This window comes from Contarinia nasturtii, unplaced genomic scaffold (genome assembly GCF_009176525.2).
Source record: "Contarinia nasturtii isolate CC-2019 unplaced genomic scaffold, AAFC_CNas_1.1 Cnas_scaffold_4520, whole genome shotgun sequence".
NCBI classification, from domain to species: Eukaryota; Metazoa; Arthropoda; class Insecta; order Diptera; family Cecidomyiidae; genus Contarinia; species Contarinia nasturtii.
In genome coordinates, this window is record NW_022201811.1 from 3,477 (window position 1) to 14,008 (window position 10,532).

The 10,532-nt window shown below is 33.3% G+C and overlaps 2 protein-coding genes and 1 pseudogene across 5 annotated transcripts; 2 read left to right on the plus strand and 1 right to left on the minus strand.

Moving 5' to 3' along the window:
- Positions 1-448: 448 nt before the first annotated feature.
- On the minus strand, positions 449-6,665 carry LOC116351046. 4 transcript variants are annotated; one of them, XM_031783083.1, is made up of 3 exons: positions 6,491-6,665; positions 1,299-1,712; positions 449-1,218 (listed from the first exon to the last, which is right to left on the minus strand). In XM_031783083.1, the coding sequence occupies exons 2-3, from the start codon at positions 1,356-1,358 to the stop codon at positions 967-969; spliced, it is 312 nt and encodes a 103-aa protein (XP_031638943.1). In that variant the 5' UTR covers positions 1,359-1,712; positions 6,491-6,665; the 3' UTR covers positions 449-966. The 4 variants fall into 4 exon arrangements, with proteins under 4 accessions (XP_031638943.1, XP_031638942.1, XP_031638940.1 ...); XM_031783082.1 differs by having other exon boundaries at positions 1,299-1,770; XM_031783080.1 differs by lacking the exon at positions 6,491-6,665 and adding an exon at positions 4,807-5,666 and having other exon boundaries at positions 1,299-1,770.
- LOC116351047 lies at positions 3,877-5,836 on the plus strand (annotated as a pseudogene).
- Positions 6,666-6,843: 178 nt separating the features above from the next.
- LOC116351045 (ATP-dependent RNA helicase WM6-like) lies at positions 6,844-9,558 on the plus strand. The gene is made up of 8 exons (XM_031783079.1): positions 6,844-7,220; positions 7,354-7,416; positions 7,484-7,807; positions 7,940-8,064; positions 8,269-8,466; positions 8,537-8,709; positions 8,805-8,906; positions 9,110-9,558. The coding sequence occupies exons 1-8, from the start codon at positions 7,100-7,102 to the stop codon at positions 9,183-9,185; spliced, it is 1,182 nt and encodes a 393-aa protein (XP_031638939.1). The 5' UTR covers positions 6,844-7,099; the 3' UTR covers positions 9,186-9,558.
- Positions 9,559-10,532: the final 974 nt, after the last annotated feature.

Genomic DNA, 10,532 nt, shown 5'->3' on the forward strand with positions numbered 1-10,532 from the left:
AGCCATTTTTATTTTCATTCAGTTCGGCCGTTATAAAGAGCCGCTTAGTCGATGTTACAAGATTTACGTACACATCAACATCTCCAATTGTTTTCCATATTCTAACCTTTTTAGAGGTGTGAATTACTTGGATATAATTCGCATGACCTTTCTTGATGGTATTCTAGAATTTTGTTTCAAACGGAGGAGTTTTTATTGGAGCCAAAGCTATTTGAAATCAACACATTTATTTTTTTCTGCCCATGAAAAACAACGATAAAGCTTTTCCGTTATTTAGCTCATCAATCAAAGTTGACGGGATACTTCCATTTAGATCAGCAGTATAAAAGTCATCTTGACTGTGGAGAAATTTATATGAAATTTGAACAGGAATGGACACAAAACAAAAAGCTATCAAAATGAAAAATTCAAACCTAGTGTACATACGATTCTGATGTTATGCACGCAAATGTAATTAAGTCTCCTTCTTTTTGGCAATTACACCCTTTTAAAAATGCAAAAGAAATGATCGCGCCCAGAATGATAATTTTTTTACTTAATCTTTTTCTCTTTATTTCAAGCATGTTCAACAAAATTTGATTGCTTACTCGACTGAAGTTCAAATACTGCACCGTCTCATGATACGTAAATATTTAAATAAGAAAAAAGAAAAATTCCAAAAACTGATGTATCATTATTATCAAATAATCCATTTTACTCGTATAAACATAATAAATTTTACTCATTTGCTAAATAGTTGAATTATTATTTTACGTTTTTTTCTCTATTTTTTGGAATGAAAAATTTAAATGAGAAAATCGTCAGTTAGATAAACATATTCTTAATATCGAAAATTCTTTAACAAAACGACACAATTTTATAAAAAATTACTGATTAGATAGAGATTATCGGGTCCGATCTCTTGAAATTGGATGCCAAATGAAACGGTATGTTCGACCTTGTATTCGGCTAGTTCTGTCGTTATATTCAAATGGTGTTTTCTTTGTCTTCGTCGTCACTGATTAAAATGATATCCATACGTCCACGTTTTGCGTTGTCCACAATTGCACTTCGATTAGCTGTCACAGATGCACATGATTTACTTTCGTTTCCGATACTTGCACCATCATCTTTTTCAGCAGCTGTTTCATCTTTTGACATTTTTGATCGCTTTTGAGGTTGTTCGGCTTGTTCTTTAATCGGAGTTAATGTCAAATTATTCCGACGAGAATGTGAACGCTGTAAATAATGAAAATATATAAAATTAATAATCAGTTAATTCAAGTATCAATGTGAATTGAATGGAATTGATTACTCACCAAAGTTTGACGGGCATTAGTTTTTGGCGTAGATGCATTCACACAATCTGGATCTATCATCTATGCTCATTGATTCAATAGAATTATATTTAACGTGACCGGTTTCAGGATACTTGTTTTTTACCTTCTTAACTTTTATGTTGGTCGATGATAATAAACTCGATGGACAGTTCGATGGCGATTGTAGAATCGTCCTTGACGTAACCACAATCCGGGTTAATCAAATAATCCCATGCCAAAGAAAATTCTGTCTCCATCGCCGTAGATGAGCCAAGTTGTTTTACTTTTTCAGTCTCAAGTGGGATAAGCGATGAATCCAACTTACATGACATTTTCATTTGGTAATTGAATTCATATTCATCGTCAATAACCAATCGGTCCGATTTATTTTTGAACACCGTAATTAGCGGTATTCTATATTTTTGAATTCAAACTTCGATGATAGTATCACTGCAATCAATTGGTCAATTTTCTTGACCATCAATAGAAATTTAATGGATCGGTCATCAATCGGGGTTTGTACAAACCAGAGCATCTTGATTTGCTGCTGCTCAGCATATAGCTGAGAGCTGAGAAATGCTGAACTCGTGCGGCTAACGCATAAGAAACGGATGACACGCACACATGCATTCTCCCCGTTTAAACGGTTATAAACAGTTGTTTGGTCGTTCAATTCAAAACTCAAAACTTAGTAACCAGTTGAGTTTGAAATTGTGTTGCGACCGACATATGAGAAGCTGCGAGAAAAACATCACGTCGCATCCCTCGTTATTTTGCTTACGTAAGTGAAAGCAAGAGATGAGATGCGACGTGCTGTTTTTGCTCTCAGTCTTTCATATATTCTGAAAGTGTACGTCTAACGCATACGAAACGGAAGCACGATACATATTCCCCTTTCACTTCGTATGTTCGCTGGTATAATGTGTAAACGTTGTACCGGCAATAGCGTCAACGGCAGCACATACGAAGCGAAAGGGGAATATGTATCGTGCATCCGTTTCGTATGCGTTAGCCGCACGAGTTCAGCATTTCTCAGCTCTCAGCTATATGCTGAGCAGCAGCAAATCAAGATGCTCTGGTACAAACTGCAATTCACACATACTCTTCTCTTTTGGATCATTTGATTTATTTGTTACTGACAATTTTATGTCGTTATTTTTTGTAAAAAAACCATTTGTTTGGTTCATTAAATCGTCCCAGGCAATTAATGAGTCAACATCCCACCCGAATCCGTTCCCAAACACATGCGGGTTAGCATACTCTACGTTATCACATATGTCTCCATGCAATTTTACTGACATCGACGCAATATATGGTTGACGTGTATTATTCAAACAATACAAGTAGACGCCAAGATGTGGTTTTGATTTATAATCGTGTTTTAGAACGCAAATTTCCCATGGATCGATCATCTTGTTCTTTGGTGTATACCAAATTTTACCGTTTAATTTTCCGATATTTGGAACTTCAATAATTTTGGTAGAAATATTCTCCATCATGAACACCAGTAAATACAAATACACTCAAAATGCACTTTAAATAACACTGTATGAATTAAGTATAAATTATGTCCGAACTCTCTTAAGCTTTTTTACTGGACGAAGTGTTCTCTTGAAATGAAACTGATATGCAACAATCACACGCAATATAAGTATATTTGAAAAAGTAAGTAGTCAGAAATTGTGTCATTATAATGTCAAATGCATTGTCATTTACATTTTGTTGATATATATGTATTTGTTACTTTACTGATGATAATGTTAAAATGAACAACCCGGGGAAGCCTACCAGACGATATGGGTATGATTTTATGGCGGTAGAAAGTAGAATTTACATTATAGACTACAAAATATCGATACAGCGCTGTAAAACTCCCATTATACAATGTGTGTTCACAATTTTTAGAATCCTTTTTCACACACACAAAAAACAGTAGTAGTGGTGTATAACAGTAGTAGTGGTGTAGTAACTGGTATATTGCAAATTTACCAATGGTTGTTAAAATATCTATTGGTAATTTCATAAAATCGTCACTACAACAGCATAACTGGCACTTATTTCGGCGCGATGGACCAAATGTCAACTGAGCTATTTTAATGACGATTGTATGAAAATATCAATAGATATTTTAACATCCATTGTTAAATTTGCATTTACACCAATACATTTAAACAGCTCTACTACCAATGTTTTGTGTGTGCATTTACACATAAGGAATCCTAATTTTACGTAAATGAAATACAAATAAAGAGTCTTACAGGAGTAAGACGAACTTTTCCACACGGTGTGGTAGATACGTGTTTTATTAAGCTAGTTCAAAATAATATTTGTTCGATTTTTCAAGCCTTTCAAGCGGCGTTCAAACCTTGGCATCGAAATATTATTTAATTTAATAGCAGAAGTACTCGGAAAAGATTTTTCACACTTCATGATGAACCCATTTGTACGACATTTGAAAGAATTCTATTTTCTATAAAACACTATAAAAAATATGTCTGATGATAATTTCGCCATAAACATTATTTTTGAAACACTTTTAATACAAAAGTAAAACAAAATGGATTTTTGTATGGGAATCATGCCTGTATGGTATCGTAAGCACGTGAAACTTTGCACAGATTAATTTTTTTCACAAATAAATAACATTTGGAGGGTTTGGAGAAATTTCAACCAAAATTAAGAGTACCTTCCATACAAAATATTCGTTTTTGAACCAAAAATTTAAAATGTTGTATGGGAGGTACCCCTAATTTTGATTGAAATTTCATCAAACTTTCAGAATGTTATTTTTTTTGTGTAAAAAAAAGTCTGTGCAAAGTTTCACGTCATTTCAGTAGCATACAGGCATGGCTCCCATAGAAAAATTCAAATTTTTCGTGATTTTTTCTAATAAACTCTGGTAAAACTTAATTGTATCTCAAAATTAACGTCAGATTCGGTTTTCTCGTGCCAAAAAACCCCCCTATACATATTTTTGAGTGTTTAAGTCTACATTTAGTATGACTTTTGGACGAAAATTGGACTCTTTTTCATAGGTATCACTCCAGGCATGAAATTTTTTTCCGTCAACCAAAATTACTCAAAATCTAATGATTTCTATTCCTCGTGATCCCCAATCATCCTGTACAGTCAGATTTTGAATAACTTTTCTGGGGGGTGAGATAATCGATGGACAAATTTTGCGTACAGAGGACAACGTACGACGTACGACGTGGAACAGACCCACAACAACCATGCTCAAAACGGCCTGATTCGGGTTCTCTGACCTTAGAAACGTCCAGAAAACATGTTTTTGAGGTTTCCTAAATTTTGACCCATTGCAATACTTTCCACTTACACACTCGGTGTGTGCGGAAAAGTAAAAACGATATCATAACTCATTTTGACCTTTTTGAGTATATTGCCTACTTTACCTTAATAAGGCAGTAAAGTTGAAAGAGCTTTATTACATGCATATGTATTACATTCCGAAGGAAAATAATTTTTCAAAAATCTAACACATATTAACCTGCTAAATCCTGTCCTCTTGAGCAACGAAATTTTTTAATGCGCAACAGGGAGTAAAACAATTTTAAGATTTCGAGATCTCACAATTTTATTTATCATTCAGAAATATTACTTGTCAATTTCACTAATTTTGCAAACAAATAAAGGACCACCGCAAAGAAAAATTAAAACAAACAAACAAAGATGTTTATAGAAATGTAATATAAAAAACGTTGATGTTGATCAACAATCATTTTTTATCTATAATCTGTACACATCTCTGTATGATGTAGGAAAAACCAGTGTGTCTCGACAATGGAATGATGATGAACTGGTCGCACAATGTTTGATTTTCTTTATCGCTGGCTACGAAACTCCGTCAATGATGCTAATGTTTATTGCATATGAACTTTTAGCCAATTCAGACATCCAACAGAATCTTTATGAAGAAATTGAGATTGTGGATGAGCAACTTGGAGGAAAGAAAAAATGAAATATTCAGATCAAGTGGTCTGTGAAGCACTGAGAAAATGGCCAGTTCCGATTCAAATGGATCGTAATTGTGTAATAAATTATCTTTATGATGATGGACACAAAATGAAATTCAAAATAGAAAAAGGATCGAATATTGTATTTCCAATTTACGGACTACATCATGATACGAAATTCTATCAACAGCCGGATAAATTTGATCCGAAACATTTTAGCGATGAAAACAAACAGAATATTTTGCCAGGAACTTATTTGCCATTTGCACTGGGTCCAAGAAATTGTATTGGTGAATTTCAATTTAAGAAGTTTGATGAAGAAAAAACATGAAAATTAATTATTAAATATATTTTCAGGCTCAAGATTTTCATTAATGGAATTGAAGACAATTTTATACTATACTTTTCAACCAAATCCAGACACATAAATTCCATTAAAATTGAAAAAGAAGCCATTTCTCATAACCGGAAAAGGGGTGCATTTGGAGTTCAAAAAACGGGATGAGTAAAAATCATTTCAAACTTTTTTTGCATCGATGGTGATTTTGAAAAATAAAACAAAATATGACGATAAATTGAGAGTGTTTTTATTTTTTATTCAAGTTCAAACATGCGGCATGGCAGATTAAGAAAGAATTGAATTAAGTTTTGGTTGTTAACACGACTTGAGTCCAAATAATTTTCTATTTTTCTCAGAATCAGTGCATAAACACTAAAACTGAAACAATGTAACATTGCCAATATTCGTCATTGTCCAAGAACCGCTGCGAACTAGAATGCCACGGCAAAATGATTGTTTATTATTCCTGTGTGTTGATATAACATCTGAAAATATCACTTTTTATAGCATCAACGTACTCCGCAGTCCGCATGAAGAAAATGACAGAAAAATTTTGAGATATAAACAAGTATCGCATCGAAACACTCTCATCATAACTACAACTTTTGTACTTTGGTTAGAATGAAATGGCAATTGATTTTTTACTCTTTCAATTTCATTCTTCGGTGACGGAACTTGTCGAAAAAAATCGTCTGTGTTCAAATTATATATATACAAAACAGGCGACAATGTTTCGAAACAATTTATTCTGTAGTCTCTTTGCGGTAATTTACCAAATCAGTTTTAGTTATAACACACTTTATAAACGTATCCATTTTGAACCAAAATAAAATCCCGATAAATTGCAAAACATGATTCATAAGTATTAGATCAATTACCTTACACACCTTCAACTTGAAGTTGAGATGAATTTAATAAGTTACGTTTTCATGGTATGTGTTTTTATTCAATAATACGCTCGCATTCTATTCTTATCAAAAAAAAGTGATAAGATACACACAAATACAATGACAAAAGCAACACTCATCTCTCAGCCACAATACATTGTCGTCGGCTCCTTACGGCGTGAGTATGCATTCACATTACGAATAATCGTTAATCATTTTTTTTTTCTTCGTATGATTTTTCAAAATTCTTTCTTTAATTCATTTGAAAATTTGATTTTTTTCAATTATTTAATTTCTTAATTTTCTCCAAAGAAACTCTTTGACATTGGGCTAAACATTCATTTCATAGATTTGGTATCAGTTCACATTCAGACTTCACTGTGACATGTACACACAAGCTACACGACTGTGTGTAAAGTCACGAACCAGCAAATACAACGTCTTTTTTGACGCTCTCTGTGTGTAGACGTCAACTGTAGTAACCAAGCAATAGAGAGAAAAAAAAACTCTCGTTCAGCCATATTGAAAGAGTCTTTTATCGAGGTACTTTTTTTGGTGATAAAACGGTGAAGAAAACAATAAATAAAACACACATTAAAAATGCCCAACCAAGAAATGAATGAATTTGAGAGAGCAAAAGTGCATGATTTTGGGAACATGAAGTTCAAGCCAGAAATTCAGAATTTTATTGATAAAAGTCATTTGAAAAAACCATCAAACGGTAAGTTCACATGTAATGGTAAATAGCACGAAAAATACATACACGAATCGTATCATGAGCTAAATTTGGTAGTTAGAAGGAAAAAAAATGAAAAAAGAAATAATGTGTGTATATTTTCTATTTCATTTTTCAGCCGATGTGAAGTGTATTCGTCGATTTGTGGATGGATTTAACATCGTTTGCGGGGCCAAACTAAGTAAGACTATCATGTGACAAATGTGTTTCCGTTTCTCAACGAATGTTATTGTATTGATTGTTTTCAGATATGGACAAAAGTGATGTGCTCGTGCTAGCAACCTCGCAGCTATTGGAACCAACGAAAAATATTGAAATATTAGTCATTTGTTCCTCTCTAGATTTTGCTGATGTTATCAAAAAAAGATACAAGGAATTAAATGTAGAATCGAAAGTTTACATCTGCTCTGAAAAAGAAGATATCATAATCGAGACACTGAAAGCAGAGACACCACACACCGTTATCGGCACTCTTGATTGTATTTCAAAGCTTATTGAATTGAAGGAAATCGAGTGGGAGCATTTGAAATACTTAATTTGGGATGAATTTGACAAAATTTCGGAACCAGTGGGTAAGCCTAATCTTGAACAAACGACAAATTGATCGTTGGACAAATTAATCCTCTCTTTCTTTCTCCTTCTCTCTCTCTCTCTCTCTCTCTCTCTTTCATCTCTCACACACAAAACATACGAAACATTCGTAGGAATTCGTTACGCATTAGTCAAAGATATATTACAAAAAACTCCGCAAATTAAACGAGTCATGATGTTTGCTTCGAGTGTATTTAGTGAAGGAGAACGAATTATACACAAGGCGATTTTGAAAAATGTACGTAAATATAAATTAAACACGCGAACGGTTTTAATCTCACGCTTTGTACAACAGCCCGATTTCGTGGATTTCATCGTCGCTGATCCATCTCCAACCGATTTCGGTTGGAAGTAATTGAAAAAAAAATTGACATTTTCCTTTCTTTTTCTCTCTTTTTTCGGTTTATGTTTTCCCTACTCCCATAATAATTATAATAAATAGCCAATATTCGTCGATAATGAGACCAAATTGATTTTGCATGGTTTGCGTCATTATTACATCAAAACTCAAGAGCGTGAGAGGGTCGAGAAGATATTAGAATTGCTGGAAGCAATGAACCCCGATAAAGCAGTTATTTTTGTGAATTCGCATGCAGCTGAATATAAAGAAATCTTTTCATACCTACCGAAATATGAACAGGTATCATTTGCATTTATCTTTTGTAGTTTACATACCAAGCAAGTCTCTTAAAATCATTGCTTTTAAACAGTTTGATCAGCGCATTTTGATCACAACTCATTTGAACGCACATAATACGGAGAATATTCAAGGAGTCAAGATGATTATCAACTACGATTTGCCAAACGATGCCGATGCATACATTGATCGTGTGAACTGTGTTGCAATGAACCGCTCAACAATCATTACATTCGTTTCAAATGAGTAAATATCTACAAAATGAACGGATATTATTGAATTTCTTCTTTGATTCGCAATTATGCCAATATTTTACTAATTCAATGTATTGATTTGAATAGGGATGCTGAAATGTTGGAAAAAATTCAAAAGCGTTTCGATATCAAAATGACGGAAGTTTCTGAAGTAACTGCAGTCGTATCCTGGGTTTATCGATTCGAAAGGTTTTTAGATAGTTTGATCTGTTGTTTTATTTCTTGGTGTGAATTACTTCATTGAAGTTAAATTGGTTTTCAATCTCAGTTTAGCACATTCATTTGCAAGCACTTCATTTTTAAAGCCCTTTTTTCAATTGTTATTATTTAGGAATATTGTAGTAAACGAATGAATTTTAATGAATTTTAATGAATTATATTAATTTTTATAGGCTTCATTGCCCACCACTTTCTCGGGATATGGTTCAAGTTTTATACCAGAAAATAAAGAGTATTACAAAAAAATGAGCAAAAGATGCATATATCGTATACTTGGATGGTTTTAATGCTTAAAATAGCACACTTTTCATCAATTAATAGAAATTAATTTGATGGAGTACTCCAATCTCTAATCTCGTGTGTTACGTGTATTATTAGAAACTTACTTATGGGTTCAACTGAACGAGACGTTTTTTCACTCCAATGAAAAAGGATATGATTTACGCGGATACCTGAACTATTTTAATCAAACTTGCGTAGTCATCTATTTTTAAGGAATGTTTTTTTTTAATTTGACGTCATATGTTTATTTTCGGAATATCTTTTTAATCATGATTGAAAATGACTGCAGTCAAATTTCATAGAGATAATGAATAAATGCAATTATTTTATGAAACAAAAATGTTATTTGTATTTCATCGGTCGGAATGTGTGTACTTATGTTACACTACCATTATGATAAAGGCAAGAATCGTCTTCAGTGGAACATTTCGATTGTCGACTCTTCAAATCCGGCTGGTTCAATGGAATTCAGTTGCCCATCATCCATTCCGGCCGATTTCTTCCCGGTTGAAGTGACATTTGTATCAAAAGTACCATATGCTGAATTGAAAGTCTTACAAGTTACGAAAATTGAAGATGGTTCAACTGTACCATTCTTAGTGGAAACCGGTGGAAACGGTATTTTATCCAGAAAAATATGAAATTGCCTAAAGTGAATCACATCCATTCAATTGCAAATTATGTATCATTAATATTCCAATGCGCGAAATTATTATTCGGAAGGTGTTATTATTTCAAATTACTATTATAAAATACAATATGCTTATTCATTGTCAAATAAATTGATTTTTTTTGAAAACCGACATTTCATGTGGATTTTTTTCATCGAATCAAAGAATAAGCAGCCCAATTATTTTGATTTCTCTTTCTCTTACGGAGGCTGAAAGAAAAAAGATTTGCCGTGTATTGAGTAGAAACATTGTTCGATGCAAACTAACTTACTTTTTTTTATTGACCTCTTTGAAATCTTCCACTTCTCGTCTACAAATGAGACATTTCGATGCTTCGGTTTGGGCGTTTTCCCATTCAAACCAACAAGTAATACATGTTTCCATATGTTTGCACGGCAATAAAAGTGCATTTTTCTTATTTTCGCAGCATAATATGCAATCCTCATCTTCTTCTTCAACTTCTTGAGGTCCCGAAATAATATACTTGAAATTGCCAACTCCTCTCCAGAAAATTGGATCACCGTTTTTCAAGAAAAATCCAAATTTTTTTCCACGATGACTTACATTCAGGGTACCGTGTACACCGATTAAACATGGCTCAGCGACATAAGTGCTCGGACGTTCGGTCATTCGGTCGGACATA

Coding starts and splice junctions, on each gene's coding strand:
- LOC116351046 (XM_031783083.1), bottom strand. CDS start 1,358: ATGATAGATCCAGATTGTGTGAATGCATCTACGCCAAAAACTAATGCC. Junction 1,219..1,298: donor CTAATGCCCGTCAAACTTTG/GTGAGTAATCAA, acceptor CATTATTTACAG/CGTTCACATTCTCGTCGGAA.
- LOC116351045 (XM_031783079.1), top strand. CDS start 7,100: ATGCCCAACCAAGAAATGAATGAATTTGAGAGAGCAAAAGTGCATGAT. Junction 7,808..7,939: donor CAAAATTTCGGAACCAGTGG/GTAAGCCTAATC, acceptor AAACATTCGTAG/GAATTCGTTACGCATTAGTC. Junction 8,467..8,536: donor ACCTACCGAAATATGAACAG/GTATCATTTGCA, acceptor GCTTTTAAACAG/TTTGATCAGCGCATTTTGAT.